Here is a 17,161-nt window from a genome sequence, read left to right on the forward strand (position 1 = left end):
CCAACTAAAATACGTTACTTTTGTCTGATGTATGCATTTACTAATGTTATCGCTTCACTCCCACAGCAGTAGTAATATATCTTTCACATCAGACTCTTTCAAGCTTCAGCTTTTCATAATTACAAACCTCTGTCTGACGGCAAGTGGCATATTTAGTACACCGTATCATAATCTGCAATCTACAAACAACCAGTAAGTGGATTGTCATACAGAAAATTCCTTGGTGCTGTGATTAACAAAGTCAAATATAGGTTTCTTAGTTTAGATTCCTGAGACTTAATCCATCATGACCTTTCAGTACTTTCTGTTCTTATCTCAAAAATTCTCTTAATAGAAAAATCAGCATTCACCCAAAATAATCACAGAAGTTCTTCCCAGTTAAAATTGTAAAACTGCATTAATTCATCTGAATTTTAGAACTGTAACTGTGAGTACATCACTTTTTTTATCTTTCTCTAAAGAGCAACAGAAAGTGTATTGACAGTAACTTGTTAAACCCAAATTAATTTCCTTGTAATTATATCCTGCACTCAGCATCTAATGTTCCAGGGAATACAATATTAGCTTAAGATAGCACATGTGAAAAAATAGTGGCTACAGCAAAACCAAATTCCTAATTTATCAAACAGCAAATCACAGAAGCGACCAGTCTCTTGAAAAAGAACCTTAAACATGCCTTGCACCACCATAGAATATGGATACATACAACACACATTTTTACATTTTCATGAAAAAATTCTCAGTTGCCATCTACATCTAAGACTTAAAAAGTCTTCTTGACTCTGAGATGAATTGTGTGTGTTACGTATTGCACTTCTGCAGTCAGCAGTGTTGGGAGGCCTGCTGTAAGGATGCAGCTTCTCTAGCCAAACGTTCTTTATAACATTGCATGTGAAGCCAAAGTTTCCAAATATAAACTCGAATTGCCTCATTACAAAAAAAGACTGACTCTGAGGTGAGACTGCTGTAGCCCATCCACACTGCTATTGCATTGTTCTCGTAATCACCTAGGTATAATTCCCTTCAACATTTAGACAGACTCTGAAAGCTGCTGTGTGCTTTCCCCTCTGCATAGCACAAAAGAAGCCAGAAGGAGCAACAAAAAAAATCAAAAAATCATGATGTAAAAAGCAGCAGCATAGATATTATTTCTCACTACCATATTAAATAAAACCAGATGTGTTTCAAAGAGACATGTTCCACGTCAGAATGTGCATTCCAAAATCCCAGGGCAGCCAGCCCAAGACACCTGAAGAAACTGCAGAGAGAACTTGTTAGCTGTTGATCTGAGTCTGAGGTTGAAATATACCACAGCAACCCACAACAGGGTAGCTCTAAATGAGAATTGCCAAATGAGATCAGTGTCTGCTTGAACGCTCCATAGATTTTAATTGAAAGGTTGTCCAAAAAGAGTAAGTGCAAAAGGGAGACATTAGTGTCAAAATTGCCTGTCTCTTCTCAAAGAACAGGTCTTGTGGAAGCTGTCACAGGTTTGTAAATACCCACAATTAGCTTAGTTTGCCTGGGCATACTGCAGGCTTAAAATAGCAAGCACTAAATTAGAAGCTGAGTTAAGAACCTTTGAAAATCTGCCTCTATAATAGCAAGATCTATTGAGGATTTGAATGCCACCTTGGTAACCCTGCCATGAGTGGAAAGGTTACTGTTTGACTCTATGGAGTCTGGAAATCAATATCCTAATCAACCCATGAACTCATTCTGTTTCACGTTCTGCTAAAGTTCTTAACATGGATGCATTCCTATACCAAAAAATAAGTCATAATCGAAGAATAACTGGTTTTTATTGAACCAGTAGTAAAAAACCTGGACACAAACTCTACTCTTGTCTCTTAGTGATTGTCAGTTCACTGAACATTAATATGCTGGTCCTAAGTACATAATTACAACTGAGAAATATGTCTTCTAAGGAAACTGGGGAAAACTGCATCAGGACTGAGATTAATCCTCACATGCCCTTGCAAACTTTATTAATCAAAAACTCAAAGGACTTGGACATGTTCCTCCAGGTACTTGTGTTTTAGTAGTTAAGAAACCTTAATGTCATTTGACATCTTCGCAAGATCAAAGCTTTCAGTAATATGTTGGTTACCTCTGAAACATCTGAATACTCTTCAGAATTTTTGTAGGATAGTCAGCAGAAACTACAATGCACATGATCGAAGAAACAGGCATAAGTGCCTCTCGTGACCAGTATACATATCCACTGCATGTGACCTTACAGATCTTATTGGTATGTTATCTTCTTCCATTAACCATAGGCAATCTGATTCACAAGCAAAAATACTAAATGAATCATCGTGATTTTGCTTTCAGATAAAGGCAGTCTGGAGGAAAATGATTGTAAGGAAGTTTTCCCTTGACTGCATACCATGTATCAAAGCAAAAACTATAACAGAAACACCGAACAGGACTGTACTTCTCTGCACAGAGACCTACAAATGTGACCTGACAACTTGTAGAAACAACATCAGGGTGTCCAATGAAGCATGATCAGACACGGACTTGCCAGAGGACAACGAGTGTGATGAAGAGACTGACGTGGACAATAATGTGTAATATATGCATGTCTATCAGGACAACACATTAAGAATTTCAAAGTATATGTTCATGATCGTGATTTTTTTTAAAGCATAACTCTACATTCCAACGAGCACAGCAAATATTTTAAAGTTTTTCCTTTGTTGTAATTATCACTGCATGTATGTTACAAAATGCAGGCTCTTATATTTTGTAACTGACATGGCTCCTTTCCTACAGAATAGTTGTTTTCCTACAGAATGGAGCTTAAACCAGAATTTTAACTGATCTTTAATGAGGTATATAAAATTCATTTTTTCCCTCTATTTACAAAGATGATTTGGGCTTCAAGACACTGGAAGGAAGGAAATTTTCGAAACATACATCTCTTGATAGTTAAGGTGCCTCAAACCTTTCATCAAAACAACTCCTATGTGTATATTGCAGATATATTAATTACACATGTACATCAGTATATTAATAGTAGTAGTGCATTATTATGTATCTGCATTGGTATATTATGATTAATAAGCGTTTATTAGTAGTAAATAAGTGGTACATGTGCAGTTATATAGCTACATTATGGGAGAAATAATATGTTACAATTCCACTCAAAATCTTAACAGAAACAGCTTAAAACTGGTAATCCTTTGTGGATTTGGGTTAAGTCCTACAAACACACAGACAGGTTCTACTTAAATTATCTGTTTTGAATACCAGGCTCTGGTAACAAGCGGAGATACCTGCAACTATATTCAGCAGTGCAAGTAAACCCACTACTGAGACCCTAAGTCGGGAATCTGACACAGCCTTAATTATCCCTAAAAGAATTTTCAAATTGTTTTGTAACACACTACCAATAAGAATTTCCTCAATTTTAAACACTAGATACTTGACTTTCAAACCTGGCACGCTGTAGATATCTTACACAATGTCATCCATTCAGAAAAAATCCTACTGAAGAACAGTTCTGCTCATTACGTTATTGGCACACATGCAGTTTTTGCATTTGACAGATTTTCTTCCCTAGCTTTAGACAACAGAAAAATTTAAATTGCTTTTTCACAGATACTGAGCAACAACAGATAAAACTCAAAATGGCTCTTGCTGCACATAAACATGACAGTAACGTAACACTGGAACATCTTATATTAAAAATTAGTATTTTTAAAAGTCATCTAGTACTTCACATTCAAAAGGATAAAATAATCTTTTTATTTGATCAGAAAGCATTTTTTCCTCTTTTCTTATTTTTCTTCACTACGGAAACTAATAAAAACAGGTTCTGTGAGCAGATTGCTTTTCCCACATATTTGCAAATACCACTTATTTGCCCTTTGCAATATCAAAACTAAGTCCTCTCTACAGCTCTCTTTTCAATTTACATAAAAAATTAAAACTAAAATTATAAACTCTAGTCCAGAGGTTTTTCCTACTTTAGCTGCTTAATTCCCTATTAGAGTCAATTCATGTATCATCAAAAATCCTTCTTAGGGCAGCTCATCCTAAAGTCTGCTTTTCCTCTGATATTCCCTCCAGTTGGAATTGCTTCCTTTTAACTTAATATTACTGACAAAATCTGCAGCACTGAAATTCATTCCCTATCACCAAGATCAATCTTCATAATCCACTGCTGGAAACTCATCACAGGTATCTATCTATAATTGCTTATTTTTCATGCCTATCTGTGGTTGAAAACTGACAAAGAAAAGGATTTATTATACTGCCTTACTCTGAATTCCAACTACATTAGGAAATGCAATACACTAGCTGGCCCAAGTTTCTGCTCACAGTATGATATGCCGTGACTCAAAGATAAAAAAAAAAATTATCTTTAAAAAAAAAAATACATAAGCAAAATATTAAGTGACTTGCTGGGAAGTTTAATCATAGCAAAAACACTCTTTAAAAGCAGCAATAAGTAATTAATAAAATAAAAAAAAAAACATAAAATAATTAGAATCCCTAAAATATCTTTCTTTAGGTCTGCTTGTAGGCAAACTTCTATCCATGCAGCTAATTAAATCAGTTCTCTACCAACATACTCTGCATAAGAATTACACATCAACATAATCCAACTGTTGGTTTCTATAGCAGAAGCATTTCAAAGCGTGCCACAGCTTACCTACATAATGTCCCTAGGTGTTAGACTGTCATCATTTTATGTTAATCTTATTTTAGCACTACACCTGTTAACCTTTCAATAGATGTAAAAAAACATCGGTCACCTCAGCTATCTGAGGAAACTGATTTACTAAAATCAGAATTACTGTATATCCAGTAACATTCCTTCAAGTCCGTAAGGTCCAAACCATAATACAGATAGGATTTGTGCAATATCTAACATCTTCCTAGTTTAAGACAAAATTCACTCTTTCGAAAGGAAGTCACTTCTCCAAGAAAAAGCATGAAAATCTGTTATTCAACTGCCTTTCAGAAAACAGCAATGCATATCAAGGACAGCGTCTGCTGTCAGCCTCCTCGCAAGATCCCTTTTTCCAAATCTCCATGATCAAAAGGCAGACAGTGCCTCATTAAGCACAGCTATTACGATTGAGAAGCTTTAATAAAGGCAGAGTTAAATATATAGAAGAAAACATAACATTTTAAATTAACTGTTCAAAGGTAGATCATTTGGCGAGATACAAACCACATATGTATAATAAAATAAACTGTTCTTATTTTAAAAAAAATAATAAATTAGAAAAAACTTAATACTCATATACTAGGAAGACTGGGTTACATACTTTGTCCAAACAGCTTAGGAAAATTTCTAATAAATTAAAAAGGGTGTCACAGGCTTGTACAATAATTAGTAATTTTTCATATCAAATTTAAGACATATAGAGGGACTCAGTATTTATAATGAACTGAAAGTATTTACAATGAACTCAAAATCATGAACCTCTAGGGCAGTCCATGTTAAAGACTTGTCAAACTGAAGAACATACTGAAAATTACAAGCAGTCGCCAAATATCTTGATTGAATAATGGTTCCTTTCTTCTTTAGGTTCTTCACCAGTTCTTTATGGCTCTACCAAATCCAGGTTTATCTGAAAAAGCTTTTTGGTGTGTTCACCATTAATTTTCTAGGAAAGGGTTTCAACACAAAGTAACATGAACTAGCTCCTCCAACTCAGTATCGAAGTTGGGTTCTAAAGATTCATTGGATTGCACGCAGATACTGCAAACTAATAATCCTATCATTTCATACAGCAACTGGAAAAAAAAAAATATTCCCGCACCTACCAATATTGTTACACTAAGGGTGGCAGGAAGGAGGAGAGGGCTTTGACACTTAATCATTCAGGTAACAACAACTTAAACCAAGCCTTGAAAATCATGTATGCTGAAATAGCTTGATTGCAATTTCAAGTACTCTAGGTTGGAGTTGCCTCTAAACCCATCTCTTTTCACCATGTCAAATTATAAAAGATGCTGTCAATCTGTGAATTCCAACGTATTCTCAGACTTCTGATTTCATTAAGATTATATGACTGTCTTTTCTCTTAAAAATCCAATAGATACTTCTATAAGTTGAGCCTTGAAAATAAAATCCTTGTTTTTGTTAAAGATGTAGGCTTCCCTGCATCAGTGTAATTGATAAAACTAACAATGCCAGACATTCTGATTTTAAAAATCTGACAATATAGAATACGTACTTGACTGAACATGCCTCTGCAATTGTGGACAAATATTACTCATTCCCTGAGCGTACTGAGGGAAGAGGTATTATATTACTATGAGTAAACAACAATGGGTGAGAAGCTAGGTTGCTCCTGGCATTTACAGTTTATTTTTAAAAGGAGATTAGGAGAATGTTAAAAGTCTTGCAAGTGTTTAGGTCAATATCACTATTACATTCTGGTCTATGTCTATCAGCAAATTAGGTATTCAAGTTAGTATTTTTCTTTTTGTTTTTTAAGATTCTCCAACTTCTAAGACTTTTAAATATTCACACATTTTTTGAAAACTCAGTGTTTTGTCATTTGTTTGGGATACTGCAAGTAAAATATTTTGGGTTTGGTTGAGAGGACATTGTTGTTTTCAGGAGGTTTTGCAAATATCATGCTGACCTTGCTCTATAATATGTTTCAATGTAAAATATCTACTGACTTAAAGTTTGGGAACATACATTTCCAGAAAAAAAATGTTAATGTCCTAAGCCTCTAACTGCAATCAGGAGAAATCTCTGTTCCCATTTTCATACCATAACATGAGATAAAAGCTACTGGTTATTGTACCCAGTCCTACTGTATATCCTTCAAAAAATAGGACAATTATGCACAAACATTTCTCTACTGTCATTTCTGAAAATTCATGAAGTATATGATGGGCTACTTTTAAGTACGGTAGTTTGCTCATTCATAAAACATAAACCTTCTAAAGAGATAACTTTGATGGGCTCAAGCTGTGGACAGCCCACATTCCCTCCTAATATGCCTTATCTTTTTTGCAGATAGAATAATGACAATCTGTCATGTCTCTGTTCCTTACCCTCCTATGGCTTTTAGAATAGAAGTTAAAGCAAACCAGAAAACAAAAGTAAAAAAAGTAAAGAAAGCATCAGAGGAGCTAAATGATTGTGGCAGAGTGGATCTTGATATAAATTACCAGTTAAAAAATAATGAAGTGATAACTATGTTATCAGGGACTTCCCAGTGTGATATCATCTGCTGAGAGCGGCAGACTGAAAAACCAAGCATGCCCAGATGTGAAATAAATTACTACAAATTAATGTGTCTCAATAAATTATTATTGTTTTCCAAAAAGCGTTATCATCAGGAGAGAACTTAGCTAAGGAGGTAGCAGCTACCATACCACTGTAAGATGGGAAGTTCTCTTCAAATTTTCTGTAGAATTTCTTGGGGAAAATCTGGTTTGTTTCTCTGTAGCCCATCACGTGCAAGAAAAAAAAAAAGCCACCACAATCAGTAGCCTCACCAAAAAACAGCCTGTTATACTTCTTAGTATCACTATGCATAGAAAGTCTTTTGAACTAACATTATATGGGCTGCAAACCTAAACACATGAAAGACAGGAAATCATTATTAATTTTAATTTTTCAGAAAAAGAAAATGAAAAAGAGAAATCTGACTGTGGCACATCATGTATCAACATTTATATGCATCATCAGTAAACTGAAGCTCATACCACACAGAACTCTTGTTGTTAGGGCTAGGAAAAAGCGATAAACTGGTTATCTGCCGAGCGCGCTGTTACTACAGAGAGAAAGGACACCAGGCTGTGAGACTTCACAAACATTTTTTTTGCATCAGGGAAGAAAGAACGACGAATCTCATTTTCCATTTCAAACTGTGTTGAGGAGTAAGCTGTCATATAGACAAAGCCTTCCTTACCTATTTCAACTCTCTTTGCTCTATCGCCCCCAACTGTCCTTATCCCAAAGCTGGCACTTCCTTAATACTGACTTTATATGCAATTCCCATTTAAGTAAGTAAAAAATTTTTATATGCCTACGATCAATCATCTAAGGCAATGAAATTTCCTATTTAAGAAATTATGACCTCTTTTATCAGAAAAATGAAAAACAAAAGTGGAGTTTATGTCTGAAACACTTTATATTATGAAAAACTGTATATTATTGAGTGAATCAAAAGGAAACTGTTTTCAAAATACTGAATTTGTCTCCTATTCAGACCAAAACATTTTGAAGTCAAAGGAAAATTTACTGTGGGCTAAATCTCAATCTCTCTTTCATTCTAAAACCTGAACTCAAACATACCAAGAAAGTTTAAAGAAACTCTGTCTACAAATTTGGACACTACACTTCTAAATGCAAAAAAAGAGAGGTTAGGAAAAACTGAAATAAAACTATTTCATAATCAAATAAAGTGTAACATAATTGCCATGTCAGTCAGAGAACCAATGTCCAACTGGAGATGTTACAAACCAACTTTGAGAAAGATCGTATCCATATGTTCTATAATTTATTATTTCCATTGGATTAACAAATTTGTGCTGAAATTCAGTTAGAGCTTAAAAAAAAAAGTTGATTTTGTAGAATCTGAATGTTTGAGATGATAAACAGCCAGAAGATCTAAACAGTTTTGGTGTTCAACTCCCAGTAGTCTCACAAAGATATTTTTAATCTGGTTGCTTGAAGTAGACAGCATATAGCATCAAAACATTCAGACTGAATAAACATCAACATGGTGCTCTAAAGCTTCCCCAGACATTCCTTTCTACCACAAATAAGTAACATTCCAAACCTGTAAACACCTATAGTTGTCCTGAATGCACACAGAATGAAAGTTTTCTTTTGACTTAAAGCATGAAACACATTGCAGTTTAATGAAACGCATCTGCTGGATAATAGATGATGATTTCAGCTTAAGGCCAGCTTGATGTGTAACTGTTAACATGGTTGTAATTCATAAAAGCGGTAATAAGAATTGTAAAAGACAAAACATCACCCAGAAGCTATGTAATTCTTAAGGATGATCCCCACAGAATCAATACACAGCTAGTAAGGGACTAAGGCCTCAGATAAAATTAAAATAGATGATCCTTGGCTTCCAAGCATGAAAACCTTCAAGGTTTAAAATATACGTATCACTAAAATTGGTATCTCCACTCTATATGTCGATACAAACAGGACAAATATACTTGAAATATAAATGACTGCTGTTAACTGTTTGGAAGGCATGTCAAACATCACTCTCAGTAAATCCTCTAATAAGAAAAAATGAACGACGGAGGATTACAAAGCTAATGCCCATGGATGAAGTAAGGTCAAAGGAGTTTGAGACAACAGAGGATTAGAGAGACAGGATCTTTCATGCACTTCCCCCAAGCATTAATGGAATAATAATGGCTCCTTCTCAAATTAAATGCCAGCTCTATGTTAAAATATTAATGCCCATGACTGTCTATGAAATTTTACCTTCTGTTACTGGGTAAAAACTTAAAATAGTATTATGCTTTTGTGAGGAATAAAAAAATTGTGTCCCAATAAATTAAATGGGATAAAATCTGAAATGCTACAGAAAACGTGAGCATAACTAGCAATTCCTCAGGCAAAGGTAACTGAAAAATATAGCCCAGGGCTGAGTGACCAGTAGGATCACTAGAGGAATTGGTCATCAAGGACCATGTGCCAAAAAACAGCCTCATGAAGTTAAATCCTGAAATTTTGGAATTCTGTTTAGCATCTTGTTGGTCAAGCTAATGTACGACTTTTTCCTGATGTTTCTCTTTGGTATGGGGTTGTGGGGTTTGTGAGGTTTTTGTTTTTTTTTTTTTCTTTTGGCCAACCTTTTTGTAAATTATGACAAATGCAAATATCGTTGGGTGATATTTCAATTTCAAATAAGTGGTTTCTGCTCTCAAGGTGGAATTTTCTGTCCAATGTCCAGGCAGAGCTCTCAAGGTAGGCAGGGTAGAGAGAATATTTTATACAAATGCTGCTGCTGAAGTTGCAGAATTTAACTGCCAAGGAGCAGCAAGGACAAGCTGCTCTGCAGGGTAAGGTGAAATGGGAGTCAAGGGTGACAGCAAGGCAAGCAGGGACCTCACTGTCACTGAGCAAGAAGAGGAGAACAGGTCCTGAGATATAAACCTGGCTCACCCAACAGTCCAGTGGTCACCAGAGAGGCCTGCAGTGATGGGCAGGTCTCAGGTCAGGCTGGGAAGCCAAGTCAGCAAGACAGTGTCAGGGTTAGCAATGTACATGGCCAGGTACAGCACACACCTGGAGGAGCTCGGGAAAGGACCTGAGCTTAAGCGCAGCCCCCAGGACATGGGGCAGAGGCCACTGACAAGGCTTGTGACAACTAACTGTCTGATCTAGGGTTAGCCAGCTGCATGGTGTTGGAGCTGGCCTGAACATGGGCAGCCAAACCCAGGGAGCTTCAAGACCTGCTACTGCACTCCAAGACCTGACAATTATGTTGGACAGGTCAGCCCTAATCTGAAAGGTAGCATCCTACCAATCTATGAAATCTATCAGGTGTGATTGATCTGTGATCTCTTCTCTACTTCTTAAAACTGACTTCTGGCTGGTTTTAAACCTTCCTTCTAAGAATTCATGCGATGAACTCACCTGAAGTTGAGCTACAAAACAAGATATTATCTTCTCTCTTGTCCAGGGCCTGGAATTATTATTTCTCCAAAAGTACAGCAGAACATAAAAAATGCACTTTGCACTATAGGTCCAGGTTTTCCTGTTGCTGCTCTCCAGTAACTACTATTTTCAGAAAACATATAAACTATGTTAAACCTAAGTCTACAAACTATCAAATGGCCACAAAAAGATACACAGTGAATAAACAGAACTAGTAATGTATTTCCTCTACAGATTGCAGATCATTTTACCATAGCACTAAAATACACAAAATAATTATTTATTATAATCAAAATATGTCCTGTAAAAAGTAACTACAGCATGTAGCTGCACTGGTAATGACAATAGTGATAATAGTGATTTCTCCCCATCACTACAATAAATGAGGACAGGCTGAGAGACTTGAAGTTGTTCAGTCTGGAGAAGAGAAGGCTCCAGGGAGACCTTATTGATGCCTGTCAGTGCTTAAAGGGGGCTTATAAGAAAGATGGGGACAAACTTTTTAGCAGGGCCTGTAGCGATAGGACAAGGGGTAATGGTTTTAAACTAAAAGAGGGTAGATTCAGACTAGATATAAGGAAGAAATTTTTTACAATGAGGGTGGTGAAAGAGGTTGCCCGGAGAGGTGGTAGATGCACCATCCCTGGAAACATTTAAGGTCAGGTTGGACGGGGCTCTGAGCAACCTGATCATGTTGAAGATGTCCCCGCTCATTGCAGGGGGGCTGGACTAGATGACCTTCAGAAGTCCCTTCCAACCTAAACTATTCTATGATCATCACAATAAATCTTAGAGCTCAACTGCAGCTTTGCCAAAAAACCCAACCCTGCGTGCCAAAGAGTTGTTCATGCTGCAAATGTCCCTCAAAGCTACCCATCATGCAGGAAAACATATACCAGTGCCAATCCTATGGTCACATCATACAGTTCTACCAAGAAATACTCCATGTAGTAAAAAGCAAATCTATCACGTTGGTAGTTACTCCCCATTCCAAATGGAGTGAGCTAGGTTAGCTCATATCTTCAACAAGCTGTGACTCAGAGTGAGAAAATCCTTCTTCTTCTGTGGACATGTGGAAGATGATTATCTGGATATTGAGATGCTAAAGGTCTGGCTGCATCTGGAAGAGTATTTACTTCAATGGAACCCACCCTAGACACACTGCCGTGTTGATTATCCAGGACAGAATTGAGAGAAAGCAAACAGAACAATATTTAAAATTCTATTTTAGCTGAAGAGAAAAAAATAAGCAAACACGCAGCCTATAACATACCCTTTGCGCTCCTCTGAATAAAAATTAATTCAGAAACAGGACATCTCCTACACAGTCCCATTTAAGAACTAAAGCATGAAGGATATCACATAAACTAGGAAGAAACACTGCTGAATGTTGCTTTATTACTATATACCAGTCTTCTTCCTACTATTTTGAGAATGCTCCATCATGAAAAAAAAACTTTAAAAAAAAAAATCAGTGTTTCTTCCTAGAGACCTACTAGGACCACCTGTGTCACAATGGTTTTAAGCATTATTTACTACTTTAGATAATGAAGTGCACATTACAAATGAATCAAACTACACTGAAAAGATAAAGGACAAAGAAGGTACACCTTCTATGCTAAAGCATCTAAAAGTCTTGTCTTACCCTTGACATCATTGCCTGGGTTGAAGAAGAGACTAAAGCCAGAAACAATTATTGGTTAATTTTCAATTCTCAGCTACCAGGCAGCAAGAATTAGGGGGGTAGAAAATGAAAAATACATTAAAGGAATTAACACAGCTTTATACCACTTGAACATAAATCAGCACCTGTTACCATAAGCTCTAATGCCAGAAAACCACATCTGCTAGAATATTTATGGATTTATACCATATAAAATAAGCCAGCACAAATATTAAAAGCAAAGCAAACGAACTAGAGAAAGAACCTGAATTTACACTTTTATTCACAACAAAATCCAGTGTAACCATCTCCACGCTTTAATTCATCGTGAGACCTCACTTCCTTAGATACTGGGGTTTTTTTCCTGGAGCTTTTGCGATCTTCTGTATCTTCCTTATTTTAGACTAATTGAAATATCTAGTTCTGCTAGCCATCTTTCTCCCTGTCCTGTCCCACTCCTTTGGTTATCTTTTCTCATGTTACTGAAGTTTGGATTACAAGTAAGGAAAGAGACATAACTTTCTAAGTATGTTTCAAATACTGATGTATTTTACCTCCTATAAAATGAGAATGTAAGCATTCTGCAACTTAAAAGAGTTTTAAAGGTGTCAAGTCATTATTAACCTTTTCCTGATGAAAAAACTAGTACTAATAAAGGTGTATTTTTGAATTTAGGTTCCTTTAAACAAAGAAACTTAGAATCACTAGCATCTAAAGTACGTTATTTGTACTGTCCACAATTAATTGCTGTCTGCCTACTTTCTGAAAGTCAGAATCTAGTTCTACATATTTCGTAGAGGTTATTATCTTACTACTTCATACTACTAGCAGTAATAGATCGGGCTAGTGGAAAGTACTTCAAGCTATTTAGTAAAACTATAAGATGGTGAAAAAAAATCCCTGAAAATAAGTTAAAGTTGGTTCACTTTTTTTTTAACTGGGTTAGCAAGCATTGCTTTGGGAAAGAAATCTCTGGCATAACAGAGTCACAAGCTTTGTTCCAGGCAACCTCAGACTTCTATATTCAGACTAAATAAGAGTAAAAACCATCACAAAGGTGAGACTAGCAGTAACCGGGGGCAAGGTTAGCTACCACTTTTCTAACAACATCTTCTTGATCCTGACAGAGGGAGCTGGGACACCAACAAAGGGCTGAAACTTGAGATACCTGACAGAGTGGGTGAACATCCCAGAAGCATACTTAGATTGACCCGATAGATTTTGTCACTGCCTCTGCGTAATGACATCCCCTTCGGCATGTAGCCTTGCTCAAGATTGAGTAGCAAAGATAGGACACAGAAAGCATTTGTCTTTTGGAAATTGTCTATCAACTTCCTGGTTAGCAGCCAAAGCTCAAGCTGGAACACAAGGCAAAGCCAGTCCAAGTGACTGACATCAATATGCTGCAGCAATAGGCATGACAAAAAACAAGAGGGAACAAGAAAAAGATCTGAGAGCTGCTCCTCAGGACCCGAGTGAAATGAGCTGGTGATCTAGCCTGCTTCACTGGGGGAAGTATTCATGTCACTGAAACTGTCAGCGCTAATTAGAATCCCTGCAGGCATCCTCAGGGATTTAACAGACACCAAGGAATAAACTGCCTCACTCCTATGGGCTGCACCTCAGTCAGAAAACAGACGAGGTGAGGGAAAGGAATAGCATGTGAAGCTTTTTATCTCTCCCGCCTATGCTGCTGTGTGGCTAACAGAAGTTACTCTGAGCAGTTGCACTGCTGAGAAGTTAATAGTCCTCCCAAGCACTAGAAGTCACATAATACAAAACCCTTTCTAAACCTTTCCGAGATGAAATCAAGCCAACCAACTCATTTCTGCTGATACAATTTTCTTCAGAATACTCACATTCTAAACAATCTAAAGAACATTGTTACAATCACAAGTATCATGAAAACAACAAGAGACATGGTGAATGTACACAGATATCCACCCCTCCGGTGAATTTACAAAATGCTTAAACTAAGCTGTATTTTCGTAGATGAAAAATATTAACCAAGATGACAATTCAAAATTAAAAAAGAATTTTAAAAAGTGATAGATGTAATCAGGCATAGATAAATGAAACAAGCTACTCTATTTAACTTGAGTAAGACCCTTTGAATGATAGCAATTTAAATCATAAACATGCCATTTTAATGGTGTGCTTTGGACTCCCCCGATTTTTAAAAAGAGCAGCCACATAAACACAAAGGCACTAGTCTTGCAAAAACCCACACTATGTTTGTAAGTCAAACATGCTTGACTTTAATAACAACTCAAAACTCAGTGACTTCAGCTGCATGCTTCAAGTTATTTTCCATGCTGCTCATTAATGACTAAGAATTTTAACAGGTGAGATAGTTAAATTTTGATAACCACCTTACTGCTGTAAGCATTTTACATAGCTGCACAGTCCATATTCACTAAACTATGTAATGCTTTTTGTCACCTACAGTGTTTTAATATTAACAATTTACAGATTTAAAAGATCAAAACTACATTCCATAATATAACAGCACATGGCACCTGATACTGAAGCACCATTATGTGCTTGTTGTCACTTGAGGACTTTTTACTCCTTAGAAGGCAAATTACTCTCCAACTTACTGACAGGACAAGACAAGTACTCTGTCTAAGACGCAACTTTTTGTGCAGTCACAACCGCGGGGGCGAGCGCAGCCGCCGCCCGTGTCCGCGGGCCGCCCGTGTGCTGACGCCCGCACCTACCTCGGCGCTCCTGGACGCGGACGACGATCTCCCAGACGGCCGCCGCCTCCCTGTCCAGCGCGGCGACCAGCCTCACCTCGCCGCTCTCCCGCTCCACCCGCACCGGCGATTCCTCGACGGGCGGCGACACCAGCTCGAACCAGGCAGAGGGGAAGCGCCCCGGCGCCAGCGTCGCCAGGCGGCTGCCCGGGCGGGCGTCCTCGGGCAGGGAGAGCGCCAGGGGCGCGGCGGGCGGCAGCAGAGCCCGGCGGCGGCGGGCGGCGGCGTGGGGCGGCGGCAGCCGCTTGGCCTGCGGCAGCACCTCCAGCTCCAGGGGGTCGCTGAGCAGCGCCGGCCGCCCGCGGTCCCGCGCGTAGAGGCGCAGGGGAATGGGGGCGCGCAGGTGGAGCAGGGAGCGCACCAACACCACTCGCCCGCTGCGCGGCACCACGAAGAAGTGGGCGCTGCGCGGAAGGGCGAAGTAGCGCAGCTCCGCGTTGGCGCCCGCGTCCGCGTCCTCGGCCCGCGCCTGCCACACCTGGGACTTGAGCGCCAGCGTCTCCTCCACGCGGAGCTGCGTGACGCCGGGGCGCGGTCCCCCCACGAAGCGCGGCGCGTTATCGTTGTCGTCCAGGACGCGGACGGTGAGGGCGGCCAGCTCGGCGGCCGTGGGACCGCGGGGCCGGCAGTGCTTGCAGCACAAGCCCAGGCGGAAGGAGTAGAGGGCCCGCGCCTCGCGGTCCAGCGGGCGGGTGGTGCGCAGCCAGACGCGGGCGGTGCGGGCGTGCAGGGACACCTGGAAGTGCGAGTGGCCCTCGCCCAGCAGCTGCAGGTGCCAGCGGCGCCCCTGCACCTTGGCGCACCAGGGCTCGGGCCCCAGCCGCGTCAGGGGGATGCTCAGCCCGCGCACACGCGTGCCCGCCGGACGGTTCTCCGCGACGTGGCCGCCGAACGAGGGTTTCCTCCGCGGAGCGGCGCGGGAGGCGGCCAGAGCCCAGCAGAGCAGCAGGCAACCGGCGACGTGCCGGGCTCCGCGGGGACCCATGACGGCTGCGAGCGGCGGCGACGGCTGCGAGCGGCGGCAGCGGCTGCCGCCCGGGCTGCGCGGCGCTACCCGCCGCTCCCCGCAGCGGCGCGGCGAGGGGGCGGGCGGGCGGGGAGGGGCCGGGGGACCGTCGCCCGCGGGGCCCGTCCGGCCAATCCCCGCGCCCGCCCGCGCCGTCCCCGGCGCCCGCGGGGCACGGCCGGGACCGGGGGCTGCGGCGGGGTCGGGGCAGTCACCGCCTCCAGCCGGCCGCCTCCTGCGGGCAGCGCTGCGCGCGTCCCAAGATCATGCAGTTTATTAATTGTCCCTTGCATCTGATTCAGGATATCCCTGCTGGGTTAACTACACCTTAGCCCAAATTATCCTTCTGATGTAATAACCTCCTTAACCTCCTCAAGCCCCCCCACTTTCCCCAAGGGCCAAGTTCTTCGCCCGCTTACCCGGGCATCAGTCCACAGGTGATGGATGTCCTGCCGACTGTCACATGTGTTGGAACAGCTCTCACAGCACTCACTTGTCTGCTGAAAATACCTTCTTGTTCATTTCTAGATAGCTACATATTATAAAAGCCCAGTTTTGCCCTCAGCTTATACTTGAGCAATGTCACTGGCCTAGTTACATCTTTAGTCACAGTCAATCAGCTCTCTAATGCCTTATACAGTTGCCTTATACTTCCCACCCAAGACTGTGAAGAATTTTATAAATACAATATTGTACCTTCCTGATATCCTTTTAGAGAAACTGGTTGTCTTTATGGGGAAATGGGAGTCCAGGATCAAGTAGGAAGATTATAGGAGACTCAGAATGAAAAATCCAAATGCTCTACTATTACCACAAGAGCGATGTTCTCCAGTTCATCCTGAAAGTAATTAAGGAGATACAAGTCATCAGCCTCATACATTAATATATTACCTCCATTTATGCCTCATAGTGTGCCCTCTTTCAATCAAGCAGCACACTATTGTCAGCTGTGGAGTAGCTGTGCTCCCCTTCTTCCCCTTTCCTACAAACAGACAATAGCAATTTCAGACTGACACATTTCTTCAGGGCCCAGGGCAGGATTACTCTTCTATTCACCCACAGAACGAAACAGGCACAAGAACTTCCAAAAATAAACCATCTATCCCTAA

At 40.1% G+C, this 17,161-nt stretch overlaps 1 protein-coding gene across 2 annotated transcripts in view; it reads right to left on the reverse strand.

Annotated features, from left to right (window-relative positions):
• Positions 1–17,161, reverse strand: part of LOC128908058 (neural-cadherin-like) — a 77,366-nt gene that overhangs the window by 51,447 nt on the left and 8,758 nt on the right. The window contains exon 1 of one of the 2 annotated variants that reach the window (XM_054197559.1): positions 15,008–16,031. The exons of the other annotated variant lie outside the window; for it this stretch is intronic. Within the exon in view, the coding sequence (XP_054053534.1) occupies positions 15,008–16,031 (1,024 nt within the window). Of the gene's footprint in view, positions 1–15,007; positions 16,032–17,161 lie in introns of those variants that run through there. 2 annotated transcript variants of the gene reach the window in all.

This window comes from Rissa tridactyla, chromosome 4, assembly GCF_028500815.1.
Source record: "Rissa tridactyla isolate bRisTri1 chromosome 4, bRisTri1.patW.cur.20221130, whole genome shotgun sequence".
NCBI lineage: Eukaryota > Metazoa > Chordata > Aves > Charadriiformes > Laridae > Rissa > Rissa tridactyla.